General features: G+C 47.3%; 1 protein-coding gene across 1 annotated transcript in view; it reads left to right on the top strand.

The window, feature by feature from the left end:
* GRB2 (growth factor receptor bound protein 2) overlaps positions 1–12,045 on the top strand; it is a 72,451-nt gene extending 60,406 nt beyond the window's left edge. The window contains exons 4-6 of the mRNA XM_019466235.2: positions 5,126–5,248; positions 8,538–8,706; positions 9,892–12,045. Coding sequence (XP_019321780.1) covers positions 5,126–5,248; positions 8,538–8,706; positions 9,892–10,077 — 478 coding nt within the window. The 3' untranslated portion in view covers positions 10,078–12,045. The remainder of the gene's footprint in view (positions 1–5,125; positions 5,249–8,537; positions 8,707–9,891) is intronic.
* The last annotated feature ends 4,680 nt before the right edge of the window (positions 12,046–16,725 follow it).

Consider the following 16,725-nt stretch of genomic DNA (forward strand, 5'->3'; position numbering starts at 1 on the left):
CCTCTCCTTCACTGTCACTGCTCTCATGGGTGCCCGTCATTTCTTTCCTCTCCCAAGCACTAGAGCGAAGATCTTACCCCATCTAATCACACACCCGGCTCGGTGTCACAGAGCCCGAAGGGGCCCTTAAGATCATCTAGTTCATTTCTCTTTATCCTAGAAATTAGGGAAGCTATTTTTATTTCACTGCTATAATTTCAGTAACTTATAAATTTAGTTCTCATTATAAAAGACATTGTAGGAAACTCTAGAGTACATGAGTTTCTCTCTACACACATACCCCTTTCAGAGGTGACCACCACTGGCAGTCAAGTACAAGCCAAATGCTGGGCGCCTGGGTGGCTCAGTCTTTAAGCATCTGACTTTGGCTCAGGTCATGATCTCACAGTTGGTGAGTTTGAGTCCCACATCGGGTGAGCTTGTGCCCTGCTCTGGGTAAAAACACAAGCCCCAGGTGAACCTCACTTTCTCTCTCTCTCTCTCTCTCTCTCTCTCTCTCTCTGGCCCTTCCACACGTGCACTTCCTCTCTCTGTCTCTGTCTCAAATAAATAAGAGCCAAATGCTATCTTTTTTTTTTTGAGTAGGCATTAAAAAAAAAAAAAATACTTCCAAAGGTGTCTGTGGAAGAGATTCCTGGACCCCTGTCAGTGGATTACTAATACTCCTTATTTGAAGTCCCCATAATATTAGATCAGGGGTTTACGAACAGCCATGCCCAGGTCACTAAAACATAGGCACAAATGGTAACGACCAAAAAACTCCAGAAGATGAACACAAGACTAGTACAGATGTCCTGGAAAGTATACTAAGGACAGCTTTGCATCCTTGTAACCATTTAGTGTCAGTATTTGCTTTGGGGCTGTGTGAACTTTCCATGGACAGCATCATGGGATGCACTCCATGGGGAAAAGCAGTTGGGTAGTGGTTACCGGGAGTGGGGGGGACTCCTTAGATCACACAGTGGGAGCTCCCTCGGTCCGTATAAGCCAGGTAGTCTGTACACATCTGTTCTTTCAGTTATCCTCAAAATAGATCAAAGGTTGGCTAAACTCTGTGTAAAGGACCAGATGATAAATATTGTAGACTTTGAGAACTATTTGCGATATCTGCCATGTCACATATTTCGAATTTTTTTTAAATAACCCTTTAAAAATTTGTCAGAGTCTTAGATTGTGGGCCATATAAAAACTGGGCATATTTGGGCTGAGGGCCATAATTTTAATTTGCTGGCTCCTGCATTCAATCCAGTCATAACAAAGTAAACTTCAGTTCCTTTTCATTTCCGTATTTCCGTGCTGAAAGGGAATTCAGCAGAATATCATACTGCAACTTTTATATTAAATAAAATGCCAGTGGCTCTAAATCCTTGTTTTTCTTCAAATTGTTGGAGGTAATGTAGGCGTTTCGAATCCAACTGTTGGGAAAACACAAGAAAGGCCTCCTTCCTCAGAAGGTACAAGTTACTGCCCCATTGCCCAGTTGATGGTTTAGCCCTTGAGGAAGAGTCCCTATCCTGCCTTGTCCCTTTTCAAGGACCCTAAAGAACTCTGGAATAATAATCTGTCGGGAAGCATCCAGGACAGCCTCCATGGTGGTGGTCTTTGCAGCCTCTGGCTGAAATGCGGGCAGTGCTTCTCCACTGCAGGCTCAGAACAAGGAAACCATATTGCTGAACAGACTGTGGCCATGGGTCTTTGCAGCAGTTGGCCTCATGGACACGTATTCTGTTCAGGACTGCTCTGACTGGTCATCCATAGGTACAGGGTCCACGTCGCTCCCATAGCTGTGGGAGAGCACAGGGGATTAAGCCCCCCTTCCCTCTCCCCTCCTTCCTGCTGTCCCCCTACCTTTAGTTTTTGTTAGGAGGAGGGAAGTTTCAAATGGAGTACGTTCTAATACAGCATTCAGGTTAACAAATTAAACAGACTACCAAGTGATTGGTGGCAGAAGTGTTGCAACACGGGTTGTGTACATACTGGGGGTGTATCCAGATCCGTGCTTTTCACACTGAGTGCATGTGGATGGGAGCCTGTGGGGTATAGTAAAGAATTAAATTGGACATGAGCCACTTCCTCTTGTTAGCTTTCTCCTTTGCTATTTGTGTCAGAGTATAAACCCAACTTTGAAAGATTTAAAAGATTGTGACCGTAGTCATGTTGTTACATATACGTGTCACTATTTAAATGTCGTTAACTGGGGAGACAGAGAGAGAGAGAGTTAGTTTAGTAAAAACGGAAGCAGATACAAAAGAAGTGTAAAATGGTCTCCAGCTAATTTTCTGTTTTTCCATCTGGGTGCTTATAATGAGTGTGTTTACTTTGTAAAAATCCCAATACAGAGTACTTTATTTCACTACAGTTTATCCTTTTTTTTTTTTAATTCTTTTTTTTTAACATTTATTTATTTTTGAGAGAGAGAGAGAGACAGAGCATGAACAGGGGAGGGGTAGAGAGAGAGGAGACACAGAATTGGAAGCAGGCTCCAGGCTCCGAGCCATCAGCCCAGAGCCCAACGCAGGGCTCGAACTCACGGACCGCGAGATCGTGACCAGAGCTGAAGTCGGACGCTTAACCAACTGAGCCATCCAGGTGCCCCCGTTTATTTGTTTTTGAGACAGAGACAGAGCATGAATGGGGGAGGGTCAGAGAGAGAAGGAGACACAGAATCTGAAACAGGCTCCAGGCTCTGAGCTGTCAGCACAGAGCCTGATGTGGGGCTCGAACTCGTCAACTACGAGATCATGACCTGAGCCGAAGTTGGACGCTCAACCGACTGAGCCACCCAGGTGCCCCAAGTTTATCTTTTTTAACTGAAAACAAAACTGAGTTAGTTTTAAGCTGGGGCAGGAAAACACTGGCCAGATCTACGAATTTGTGCGTTGGAAGCAAGGGTCTAAAATCGACCCCCCCATAACTGCTGACAGTTGCTGCTGTGGGGACTTTGAGGGAAGTCTTGCTTTTTATTTTTACTCGACGAATATCTATGCTATTTTAAAATTCATATTATTTATACTTTAAAACGGGAGGAGAAGGGACAATATCTGCTTGGTGGGAAGATGTGGGGGATTAGGAGGAAGAGAGAGCGGCTGTTGAGTGACACCCCCCCCCCCCCAGCCCCGAGTCAGATGCTTACTGCCTGCAAGTGCATCCCACATTTGAAAGCACTAGAGATTGAAATAGAAAATGTGTTAATGGTCTCAGTACAGTCAGCTGCCCTTTCATAGTTGGAGATCATTCTGTTGTATTAATATGTGACGTCTCTCGTGTGGCCTGACTTCCAGGCCTGGAGGACTTACCCTTGAGTTACTTGTAGGAGCCAGAAGCTAGCTCGTAGCAGCTCCTCAGCAACCTGGCATTATAGTACTCAACATGAGGAAGACACAGGAAGGTAGGTTTAGGAGTGTTTAAAGGTGAATCCAGCTAATAGCAGCTCCTGAACATATCTTCCCTAGCAGCTCACTCTGTTTGAATATCAGTATAGTATGTTACTTTAGAGGGGTGCCTGGGTGGCTCAGTAGGTTAAACGTCTGACTTCAGCTCGGGTCATGTTCTCACAGTCCGTGAGTTTGAGCCCCGCGTTGGGCTCTGTGCTGACAGCTCAGAGCCTGGAGCCTGCTTCGGATTCTGTGTCTTCCTCTCTCTCTGCCCCTCCCCTGCTCATGCTCTGTCCCTCTCTGTCTCAAAAATAAATAAAAACATTAAAAAAAATTCTTTAGTATGTTACTTTAGAGATTCCGTACTTGTAAGGTAGAAGTTAGATTTATTAGTTTAACGGACTTTTTGGTACCTTTGTTATTACAGCTTGTATATATAAACAGACTTCCAAAGTACCATGTAAAGAGTCTGATGAAGCAGATAGATCTTTATTAGCTCTAAGTAATACCATTGCTTTTTATTTTTTTAAATGTGTGTTTATTTTGAGAGAGAAAGCGAGCCAGGGAGGGGCAGAGAGAGAGAGAGAGAGAGAGAGAGAGAGAGAGAGAGAGAATATCCCAAGTAGGCTCCACACCGTCAGCATGGCGCTTGATCTCCCAAACTGTGAGATCCATGACCTTAGCCGGAATCAGGAGTTGGATACTTAACTGATTGAGCCACCCAGGCCCCCTATCATTGCTTTTTAAAATAATAACACGTTAAAGACAAATTTGAAAAGAGAGTATTGTTTTCACAGTTCACTCATCCTAATTAGTAATGGTTTTCGTGTGAAATAGGCAGCTATGACTTTAAGCTCTTTTCACCGGTGGTCGTCGTCGTCGTCCCCCTCCTCCCCCTCCTCCCCCTCCTCCCCCTCCTCCCCCTCCTCCCCCTCCTCCCCCTCCTCCCCCTCCTCCTCCTTCTCCTCCACAGGCCAGATACTCCCATAGTTTTGCATGAATTCACCCACTTTTTCTTGTGGCCAAGGTGAATTAGCATTGAGAGCAGAAGAATCTGTAACCTCCAAATGAAAAGCTGAATTTTGCCACTAGCTGCCTCTGCATAGGATAAATTATAATATTCCTGATGGTTCCTAGAGGCCGACTCTGAGCAGTGATGGCAGAGAGCGGGGCCTCGAGAGGAGTGCCAGCCTTTGTGATAGCAGAGGCTGCTCTCTCAGAGCCTGACTCTCTTTGCCTTGGGCCATTACAAGAAGTAGCCCTGTCTCGAGTTTCTGGGCCTTCCGGTTTCCTACCTCCATTTCCCTTAATCCCACTGTAGCAAAACCGTGACCTTGGCAAATGGCTGCAAGTAGAGGCCTGTCTCTCCTTATGTGGTTCTTCCGTGCTTCATATTGACAGACCCGGGCTTTCCCCAGTGCCCTGCTGATGAGTCAGTAGGGAGCCCAGTGGGCTTTGGCCCGGGAGGCCCATCTTTAAGTGTCTTCCTCTATAGGAAGAGTGGCCCACGATCATGCCTTATGAGTCACTTTCTGGAGAGTAGGGTAGGGAACAGTCATTTGAAGGGAGATGGTCCATCTCTCAAGGGAGTAGCTGACTTGAATGGCTTTGTGGGGCATGTTGACACTAGAGGGTAAAGAGGGAGGCCCCTTCCTTTGGCAAGGAGTGTTCTGTTACTCACATTTCGGAGGCTGGATATCCCGTTTCTTTGTGGGGAAGCAGATGTTGACTGGCTTGTCTTCCTTCCTTAGGTGGTTTTTTGGCAAAATCCCCAGAGCCAAAGCAGAAGAAATGCTTAGCAAACAGCGGCATGATGGGGCCTTTCTTATCCGAGAGAGTGAGAGTGCCCCTGGGGACTTCTCCCTCTCCGTCAAGTAAGTACTTCCCGCTCTGGTCTCCTGGAGTCCTCTCTCTGATGATCTGAATTGTGAAGTCACAGGCCGGGTGTCTGGCTACACACACCAAAGGTTGGCAACTGGTAAAGGATAGGCCTAAACTGTGTTTTACCGAATCAGAAAGTTTTACATTAAAATAGTAATTTCTGGCTCCTCTTAAAAATTAGTTCTACCAGCACTGAGTTTAGAGCCCCGTGACTCTAGTGTTCAGTTGGTGATGCCTAGCTTGAGTCTACACCGTCCTGGGCCTCTCACTTTACCTTTAAAAGGTTAACACAAGGGTTTGGGGGTGTTTTGCTTTCCCCTGTGGTAGATATAAATGTGAAGGGGAACTGGAAAGCAGGGAACGAATGGGGAAGGTGGGAATTTTACCACTCAAGGAATCATGGAGGCTAGAAGTTGGAACCTTGAGGATTCAGAGCAAATCGCTTCTCATCTGTGAAATAAGGATTTTTAATCAAACTGTCATTTCCATATGTGTTTTGACTCCATCTTTTTCCATTTAATGTATTATCATAGGCACCCCTGCCCTGGGAATCTTACACATCACTTATACATCATTTATATGACAGTGCGATTAGGTTACATACAGACCCAGATCACTGGGTGTTGTATGTAAGTGATGAGTCATTAAATTCTCCTGAAACTAATATTACACTATATGTTAACTAACTAGAATTTAAATAAAAACTTGAAAGTTAATTTTTTTAATGTGTATTTATTTTTGAGAGAGAGAGACAGAGCATGAACAGGGTAGGGATAGACAGGGAGGGAGACACAGAATCCTAAGCCTTCAGGCTCCAGGCTATTAGCTGTCAGCACAGAACCCGACATGGGACTTGAATTCACAAACCATGAGATCATGACCTGAACTTAAGTCAGATGCTTAACCAGCTGAGCCACCCAGGCACCCCTACATTGATTAGTTTTAAGCGAAGCCCGTAAGACGATTTATTTGCCATTTGCACAGAATGTAGATATTTCAGTTTCCAGAATCAACTGAATATCTTGTTTCATTTTAGGAACCAGTACGATTTTTGGAAATGTAGATTTACACTGAATTTTTGTGTTCCTTTCCTCACTGAAGGTATGGGAGGCAGTTTTTTGTGATACAGTACTTCACAGATCAGTGTCCTATAGAGTGAGTTTTTTTAGTGCCAACATGAAAAAGTCAAACCGGGTCTAATTATTATCATCAGAATTTTCCTCTTCTACCAATGCCTTTTTTTTTTTTTTTTTTTTTTTTTTAAGTTTCATTTATTTGAGAGAGAGAGGCAGAGAAAATCCCAAGCAGGCTCCGGCTGTCAGCTGAGAGCTCAATGTGGGGCTGCATCCCACGACCCTGGGATCATGACCTGAGCCGAAATCAAGAGTCAGATGCTTAACCCACTGAGCCACCCAGGTGCCCCCTAGGTGTTTGTGTTGTTGAAGGTAGTAATAACATCTGTTTCAAATTTTATTTTTGAAACAGTAAATGCATGGGCTCTTTAAAGGTTTTTTTTTTTTTTAATTTTTTTAACGTTTATTTATTTTTGAGACAGAGAGCATGAACGGGGGAGGGGCAGAGAGAGAGGGAGACACAGAATCGGAAGCAGGCTCCAGGCTCTGAGCCATCAGCCCAGAGCCGGACATGGGGGCTCGAACTCACGGACCGCGAGATAGTGACCTGAGCTGAAGTCAGATGCTTAACCGACTGAGCCACCCAGGCGCCCCTAAAGTTTTATTTGATAAAACGGAATGGTTTCAGGAGATTGCCAGTGGCTACCGCATGAGCATGCACAGTACTTACTGGTAATCAAGGCCTCCAACCTCATACCACCTGCCATGGTGGTGGCCATCACTCAGAACTAACCCACGAGTAACTACCTGTCCTCCTCGTTTGATAGTGTTTGATTTCTACTCAGATCGGCATGAAACGTAAGGAAACAGATGGTGAAACACAGGATAACAAGAAACATCAAGGTAGTAATTGCACCTCAAGATACTCAGGGCCATGGTCTCACGGTTCATAGGATCAAGCCCCACATTGGGCTCTGTGCTGCAAGTGCAGAGCCTGCTTGAGATTCTCTCTCTCCATCTCTCTCTGCCCCTCCCTCTCTCTCTCTCAGAATAAATAAATAAACATTGAGAAAAAAAAACCTTCTCAAAGGAGATTCAAGAATCCACAGTCTCTGAGATGTTTCTCTGTTGTCAAGATGTGAGTCAGTGATGGAAAACACTGTGGTAGGTAACAGCTCACTGTCTGGGACCCGGTACACCTTTTAGAAACTGTCTGCCTCACACCGGTGGGGGGTAGGCTTCTGTGGCTTCTGTGGAGTCAGAAGTGTCTCTTGAATGTGGCCTCCTTCCTCCCGGCACACAGGGATTCCCATGAAATAGCAACACGGTTTCTGAACTCATGGAATCCCCTGCTTGAGGCCCAGTGCTGCCACCTGCTGGGTGGTTTTTAAGAAGTTTTTCCATTTCTTTCCCCCTTTGAGACTGAAGGAGAGAAGAGACGCTGTCCTTCATTTACAGATGTTCATCAAGTGCCTGGTGAGGGCTGAGGACCCAGCAGTGAGCAGGACAGGCAGAGCCTTGCTGAGCTGCTGCTCCCAGCCACGTAGCACTGTGGTCAGGGGCGGTCAGCACCCATTTGCGGTCCCACTTCTGTGGGCTGATGGAAGAGGGTGATAGGCAAGCCTCTTGGACTTACTGTTCTGCTACGTTCTTTTGTTCTGATGCTTTTCTCCCATGAGTAGAACTAAAATCCCTACGCAGGAATCATGAGTAAACTGTCCCAGTTCCGGGAAAGTTGTTGAAAGTATGTCCAGTCCCTCCTCTCTCTCTCCTTCCTGTCCCACCTTTTGTCATCTTGAAATCTCACATAAGGTTTGAATTATTTTTTTGCTTGAAAAGTTAACGAAGTCACATTCTTTGCCTTGAAAGAGGTTCTGTTTGATGTGGTACCGTGCAGGGCGCGCAGAGGCATGCCATAGGTTAGGCCATTCTCTTCTGTTGTACAAACATCTTCAGAATTGACCTGATGGACAGGGTTTCCCTATCTGGCCAGGGTACTTCCTGTCATCACTGGTAAGCATCAGTCCCCTAGAGGCTTCTCAGGAGCACTTGGTGTCCTAACTCTCCAGCGAGGGAGTCTTCTTGTGCCTCAGCCTGTGAGGAGTGTTGCCAGAATGCTAGTCCTCACGAGACCCCTCCTTGATCTGATGGGCCGGTGACCCCCAGGGAGCCAGGACAGAGCCCTCTGACCTGTTCTCTGCGCCCCCAGGTTTGGGAATGACGTGCAGCACTTCAAGGTGCTCCGAGATGGAGCTGGGAAGTACTTCCTCTGGGTGGTGAAGTTCAACTCTTTGAATGAGCTGGTAGATTACCACAGATCTACATCCGTGTCCAGAAACCAGCAGATATTCCTCCGGGACATAGAACAGGTGCCGCAGGTAAGCCTCACCAGAGAGACTGGGATCACTTTGAGCGATTCAGAGTAGCTCCTCGGGCAGGCCAGTACCTTCTCAGAGGGTTACCGCCAGGGCTTCTGTGCTCACTGTTCAAAATACTACCTTTAGCTCATGTTAAAGGTTTGTGGTTGAAACAAAATAGCTTTGCCTTTTCCAGAGGCTCCCTCGGCTGAGGCAGTGCGTTGCTGGTTACCACCTATGTCTCTCTAGGGAAACGGTCTTTAACACTGTCCAATATTGTATCGCTGGAAGCAAGTTAGGAGGGAAACCTCGCTTGTTGAGGGAGTGGAGTCTACGCTCATTCCTGTATTCCTATGTTACGGGGAGCTCCACTTTTGTTTGTTTAAAACAAATTTTTTTAATGTTTTTATTTATTTTTGAGACAGAGACAGAGCATGAGCAGGGGAGGGGCAGGGAGAGAGGGAGACACAGAATCCGAAGCAGGCTCCGGGCTCCGAGCTGTCAGCACAGAGCCCGACACCGGGCTCGAACTCACGAACCATGAGATCATGACCTGAGCTGAAGTCCGACGCTTAACCGACTGAGCCGCCCAGGCGCCCCTGTTTGTTTTATTTATTTATTTAAAGTTTTTTTTCTGAAGAGCGCGAGTGGGGGGGAGGGGCAGAGAGAGAATGCCAGGCAGGCTGTGCGCGGACAGCACAGAGCCCGATGTGGAGCTCGAACTGACCTAAGCAGAAATTAAGAGTCGGACACTTAACCGACTGAGCCACCCAGGTGGCCCTCCACCTTACTTTATTTAAGCTATTGACTCTGTGAAACCTTAAGGACTTCATAAGCAATAAAGTGATGGGAAGTAAAGCCTTTTCAAAGCCTGGAGTTGTAAACCAAAGCCTGATTGCTGTTTCCCAAGTTCCTTCCCTGAGAAAGCAGTACTTGCTTCGATGGTGTGGTGCCCTGGCCGCCGTGGCGGAATAGACTCCAGCGTGTTCTGGCGTGTTGTGGGCTTTGGTGAAAGTACTCTGTACCCACGAGAGTAGATGTAGGACCTATAAGGATAAATGGAGGGGGAGGAGAAATGGGAGGTCATCTCAGGAGACATAAAGAGTCACACACATCTGTTGCGCCCTTGTGACCAGCCCCACCTAGCAGGGGGCTGGCTGTGAGCAGAGACCCAGCATGTGCTCTTTCCCTGCCCCTCTTCTGCAGCAACCAACATACGTCCAGGCCCTCTTTGACTTTGATCCCCAGGAGGATGGAGAGCTGGGATTCCGTCGGGGAGACTTTATCCACGTCATGGATAACTCAGATCCCAACTGGTGGAAAGGGGCCTGCCACGGGCAGACCGGCATGTTTCCCCGCAATTACGTCACCCCTGTGAACCGGAACGTCTAAGAATCAAGAAGAGATTATTTAAAGAAAGTGAAAAATTTAAAACACATACAAAAGATTTAAACCCACGAGCTGCCTTAACAGCAGCCCGTGAGGGAGCTCAGAACACCTGGCTGGGTCACCTGGTGACCCTCTCACTTTGGTTGGAACTTTGGGGGGGCGGGAGGGGGTGTTGGATATAAAAATGCCAAAACTTACCTATAAATTAAGAAAAGAGTTTTTATTACAAATTTTCACCGCTGCTCCTTTCTCCTCTTTTTCATCCTTTTCCTCTTCTGTCCATCAGTGCATGACGTCTAATACCACATATAGTCCTAGCTGATGCCAATAATAAAAGAAAAGAAACCAAGCAGGCTGGTATTTTCTCTATGCAAACTGTCTGTCGTAGTCGGAATGACAGAAGAAAGAAAGAACAGCCGTCGTTGTGCTCCTCGTCGATGCACAGAGGAGAGGGCAGTGGGTGGCAGCCCCTGCTGGTCACCTGCCAGAGGGGCGGCCCCCAGCCCCAGCGTCTTGTGACACAGTTGGAAATGGAGCAGGGCAAAAGGAAGGACTGTTGGCCCCTCACGGCTTCCCGAGAAAAGTCAACCTGAAAACCTTTGTCTCTTTTCTATGTTGTTTTCTCTCCACGTGGTATCATTAAGCACGTTGATTTTTCATAGTGCCTTTTTCCTTATTTCAAGAGTTGCTTATGAGTGGTGTTTTGTTTTTTTTTTTATTTGTTTTAAAATAAGTTAAAGACAGTCCAGAGCTTTTCAGCCAATTTGTCTCCTACTCTGTGTACATCATCCTCCCTGGGTAGGGGGAGGGAGAGAGGAAGTGGGGTAGAGGAGAGGAGGCCAGCGCAGGTGGAGGGTGTGGGCATTTCTGCCTGTCCGCAGCCACGAGCCTGGAAGGTTCAGCTTTAATATTTGTCAGCCCTCTGGGGTCTGCAGTGGCGCCTGCTGCCGGGGAAGGAGGAGAGGTTACAGCTTCTCCCACATGGGACTGGATCTAACCTAGGGAGGAGGGGGGTCAGAGTCCTTGACCTTGTGATCTAGGCTGTTGTCTGCCCCTCCTCAACTCCAGAGCGCCCACCGTCCCTCCCCCCACCCCCTCCAGACACAAAACCCTAGAGCCAGCAAGTTCCAAACAGGAAAGCCCAAGGAAATTAAAACGTCCCTCTGTGACTGTCCCAGGTTGTACTGTGTTCCAGCACTGGGGTAGAAAATGAGAGCTTCCATTTTTCTTGCTCTGAAACAGAGGTGTCTGTTCGTGGCTTTCTTCGTTTGTGCTGCCTCCCTAACCTGCCCAGGCGAGCACTGGGGCAGCGTTGATGAAGTGGCTGGGTTTTCGTGTCTCTGTTCCCAGTGGGCTGTGTTTATAGCTGCTCCCCCCCCCCCCCAAGGAAGTGTCTCCGTGAGGCAGGGACTGTTTGGGGAAGGACAAGTGGGAAATGTAGGAAGGCCGTGTCCATGGCAGAGCTCTCTCTGCACGCCTTGTCAGCTGCTTGCCCCTCATAGTGATGTGCCTGTGAACTTTCTCCACCTGATCCCATTCCTGCAACAAAAAATGGGGCTGCCCGGAGTTGGTGACGGCCTTTGGATTCTGAAGTCTCCAATTGGTTGGAGGTTGGAGTCTTCCCTGGACTTTGGTTATGGAGCGGGACTCGGCCCGGAGTACTCAGAGGCCCCGGAGGCGGCTGCTCTTCTGGATGGAGCATCTGCCACCTCACGCCCTTTCTGGTAGCTTCTCCTTTCCTTGGTGATGATAAGAGGAATCTCTGGCATTCTACACCTGGACCATTTGATTGTTTTATTTTGGAATTGGTGTATATCATGAAGCCTTGCTAAACTAAGTTTTGTGTGTATATATTTAAAAAAAAATCAGTGTTTAAATAAAAAGACTTATGTACTTAATCCTTTAACTCTGCGGATAGCATTTGGTAGGTAGTGATTAACTGTGAATAATAAACATACAATGAATTCTTCACTCTGTATCTTTTCTCTTTTTTTCCCCCTTTCGTCTTAAAGTAAAAACCTAAAAGCTACGTCCGATGTCAGGACTCCTGTGTCCTGTTTTCTGACTCACCTAGCCCCTTGGGGAGCATGTGGGTTTTGCTGGGCCCCTGAATTAGGGATGCCCATACTCAGCTGTTCATCAGGGTCCCTGGGGGGCTTGTTCACAATGTGGATGCCTGGACCCCACCCTTGGGTGCTCCGAGATGCTTGAGGGCACAGCCAGGCATGCCTGGTGTTTTGGGTTTTTTTTTTTTAACGTTTATGTTTGAGAGCGCGTGAGCAGGGGAAGGGGCAGAGAGATTAGGGGGAACAGAGGATCTGAAGCAGGCTCCTTGCTGACAGCAGAGAGCCCGATGTGGGGCTTGAGCCTGCGAACTGTGAGATCATGACCTGAGCCCAAGTCAGATGCTTAACCAAAAGAGCATGGCTTCTTTGGTTCTCATCCCCTCTCCCCCTCCCTTAAATAAAGGACAGAGGCACAGAATGCTGTGTGTTGAAGCAGTCTCCATGTGCTAAGTAGCTAAAAAAAGCGTCTGTTCAGCTGGCTGTTGCAAGGTGAGACCAGGAGTGTCTGACCACATCATGCTGGCTGTCCTAGACCAAACAAGTGTTGTTTGGGGAGAGCCTGATGGAAATTGAACCCAAGGAATTTCTTGGTCTGTGTTGTGTGTGTTTTATGTTTGTTGTTGTTGTGTTTTGTTTTTGAGAGCAAGAGATAGGGAGACTGTGCCAGTGGGGGAGAGGAAGAAGGAGGGAGACAGAATCTTTTTTTTTTTTTTTAAGTTATTTATTTTGAGAGTGAGAGAGTGCGGGAGGGGCAGAGGGAGAGAGAGAATCCCAAGCAGGCTCCACACTGTCCATGCAGAGCCCCGTGCCGGGTTCAAACTCATGTACCATGAGATCATGACCTAAGCCAAAACCAAGAGTAGGACGCTTAACCGACTCAGCCACCCAGGGGCCCCGTGTTCGTGGTCTAGTTCTTAAATACAGTTCAGCACACTACCTCATTTGTGGCTGCCCTACTTGTGCAGTAGTTTTCAACTCGCATTTCTTCGATGACCTCAGTGGATACTGGACCGCTGGTCTCCTGGACCACCTGTGCTGGCTACTCCGAAGCTTGAGCAGTTGTTCCCAAAGTGGGGCCATTTTAGTGAGGACTTAAGGCCCTGCCCATCAGCCTCCTTGTGGCTTTTTGCTCTGTTTGACTCATTGCGTCAGAACAGCACTGGAATTAATGGGAACGGTGATGCTTTTGCAGAGTTTGGTCACAGGTTTCTTGGTGTTTGGATCCCCTTCCACCATGAATGTGTAATTCCTGGGGAGGCATGCACCATGGACAGCTCAGCTGCGTTTGATGCCTACGAGTTAGGCGAGTTAGGCGAGTTAGGCGGACAAGTGGCCTTGAGACTTCCTCCGACTGCACTCACTGCGGTGGCCCTGCAGCAGCAGGAGGTCCAGTACGCCCTGGCTCACTGGTAACAGGCTCATTTTCAAACACGATCGCAGAGGGAGCAGTGCTGACAGCTCCCATCGAGGGCTTCAAGGCAGTCTCTGCAGCACCAGACCCCACCTTCAGGTACTCCAAGATGGTGCTTGAGGGCACAGACACTGACGTCATGGAAAGAGATAAGGCCAGGGGCACAGGAAGTCTGCCTTTCCTCGTCTTGCCCCCTTGACCTGCTTACACTCGGCGATGTGTGGATGGAGCTCTGCTTTACCAGAGCGCCTGGATAACTGGGAAGAATGAACATGGAATGGTATCTGGTGCCTTAGAAATGCTTTCATTCCCCAAGACACCATGTTTCCATGAAATGCACATTCTCCAGGCCTGAGCCCTGTTTTACACTAAAGAACAGGGAGACGCTGTATATGCTCTTGAAGCGTGCGTTCATTTGGTGGTTTTGTTTTTAGTTTATTTTGAGAGAGAGTGGGAGCATGAGTGGCGGAGGGGCAGGGGGCTAGGGAGAGAGCGAACTGTCAGTGCAGAACCTAACTCAGAGCTTGAACTCACAAACTGTGAGATGAGAAATGTGAGAGGAGAAGATGACAGCCAGCCTCTGCCGCACATGGACAGAGAGGAGAAACCTGTATTGAGCAAATACCCTATTTCTGGTATCATGCTTGACATCTTATGTATTACTCACTTCTCCCAAAACCCTAGGAGGCAGACTTTGTATTCCATCATATTGATGAGGAAATAAGGTCCGAGGCGTTGGGTAACTCGCCCAAGGTTACACAACTCGTAGGATCCGGAGCTAGGACTACGAACTTTGCCATGGACTGAATGTGGGTGTCCCCTCCCCCCCCATCCAAATATTGAAGCCCTAACCCCCAGTGTGATGGTATGAGGAGGCAGGCCCTTTGGGAGGGAATTAGATTAGGTGAGGTCATGGGGGTGGGGTCCTCATGTTGGGTTAGAGCCTTTATAACCAGAGCTTTCTCTCTCCACCTTGTGAGACAACAGCGAGGCCGCAGCGTCTCAAGCCTGGAAGAGAGCCCTCACCAAGAACTGAATCTGCCAGCACTGTGATCTCAGACTCGCCAGTCTCTGGTATTTTGCTCTAGCAGCCTGAGCTGACAGAGACAGACTTCAAAGCTTTCCCCCACCACATCCAGCTGCTTTAGGAGTCTTCAAGGGTAGAAGGTTGGGGGGAAGTCCAGCCATCTTCTTCTGAAGTTCAGACCTGCCTGCCAGCCCAGAAAAGGCAGCTAGGATTTGGAGGAAAACCAATTAGTAATGTTTTTTAAATGCACCTGCCCCTTGTTTTCACCTCTTAGGGTAAGGGGTGCGGCTGGAGAGTAGGAAGACCGTGTTCTCTCTGGTCTATACCTACTAGCACTGAAACAGGATGACTCCACAAGGAAGTGAGGCTCTAAGGGCTTGGACAAGACCCTCATTACTGCCTCTGGGCGTCTGATCCCTGGCCCATCCTATCAAAGGAGGAGGATGGGCTAGAGCCAGTCTCATCCTGCAGTAGAATCCTCCGGGAGCTTTGCAAAGAATTGTTTTCCCTTAAATGTGTATTTCCCACTTCCCCTCTTCCATGAGCTTCCAGAACCAGCTATTTTAGCCAACAGCGCTTGTTTCTTTTTTTATTGTGATAAGAAAACTTAGCACAAGATCTCCCCTCTTAAATTTTCTTTTTTCTTAATGTTTATTATTTTTGAGAGAGAGACAGAGCACAAGTCGGGGAGAGAGGAATGAGAGGGAGACCTAGAATCCAAAGCAGGCTCCAGGCTCTGAGCTGCCAGCACACAGCCCGACGCAGGGCTCAAACCCACAAACTGCAGGATCGTGACCTGAGCCAAAGTCAGGAACCTCAACCGACTGAGCCACCCAGGGCGCCGCTCCCCTCTTAAATGTTCATGTGTACAATACGTTATCATTGACCGACAGGTACCGTGTTGCATAGCAGATCTCTAGAACGTACTCATCTTGCTTAACTGAAACCTAATGCCTGCTGATTAACCATTTTAGTCTTTGATTCTATGAATTTGATATTTTAGACTCATGTAAGTGGAAGCATCCACTATTTGTCCTCCCATGACTGGCTTGTTTCACTTAGCACAGTGTCCTCAGTGTTCATCCCTGCTGTCCCATATTGCAGAATTCCCTTTTATTAAGGATGAGTAGTATTCCATTGTGTGTGCGTGTGACGTGTTCTTTATCCACTCGTCTGTTGATGGACATTTAGGTTGTTTCTAAGTCTTGGCTACTATGACTAGCCTTGCAGTGAACACGGGAGTGCTGATATCTCTTTGAGATCCTGAGTTCAATTATTTTGGATAAATACCCAGAAGTAGGATTACTGGATCATTAGGTAGGCCTATTTGTAATGTTTTGGGGGAAACTCCATACTGTTTTCTTCAGTGGCTGCACCAATTTACATTCCCACCATCAGGACATGGGGGTTCCTATTTCTCCACATCCTTGCCAACACGTGTTGTTTTGCCCTTTTTAAATTAATTTATTTTTTAGCCTGACAGTAGTCATCCTGACAGATCTGGCATTTTGTTCGGAAAAAGGTAATCTCTCCTCACAGGTTACTTTACTCAGGCTACAAAAGTGATTGAAATTTTATGGGCAGAAAACATTTGTAAAAGAACTTGTCTCCCTTAGAACAAAATGTTTTGAATAAAAAAAAAAAGAGGGGCACCTGGGTGACTCGGTTAAGCATCTGACTTCAGCTCAGGTCATGATCTCGCAGTTCGTGAGTTCGAGCCCCGCGTCGGGCTCTGTGCTGACAGCTGAGAGCCTGGAATCTGCTTTGGATTCTGTGTCTCCCTCTCTCTCTGTCCCTCCCCCACACATGCTCTGTGTGTCTCTCTCTCAAAAATAAATATTTAAAAAAAAGAATTTTGTGGGGCGCCTGGGTGGCTCAGTCGGCTGAGCGTCCGACTTCGGCTCAGGTCATGATCTCACAGTTTGTGGGTTCGAGCCCCGCATCAGGCTCTGTGCTGACTGCTCGCTCAGAGCCTGGAGCCCGCTTCAGATTCTGTCTCCTTCTCTCTCTGCCCCTCCCCCGCTCAAGCTTTGTCTCACTCTGTTTCTCAAAAATAAATAAAATGTAAAAAAAAAAATTTTTTTTTTTAGTAAAAAAAAAAAGAATTTTGTGCAAATAAGATGTTGGCACAGATTTAAGGCGATTTC

This window comes from Panthera pardus, unplaced genomic scaffold, assembly GCF_024362965.1.
Source record: "Panthera pardus isolate Hobbes unplaced genomic scaffold, ASM2436296v1 HiC_scaffold_3, whole genome shotgun sequence".
NCBI classification, from domain to species: Eukaryota; Metazoa; Chordata; class Mammalia; order Carnivora; family Felidae; genus Panthera; species Panthera pardus.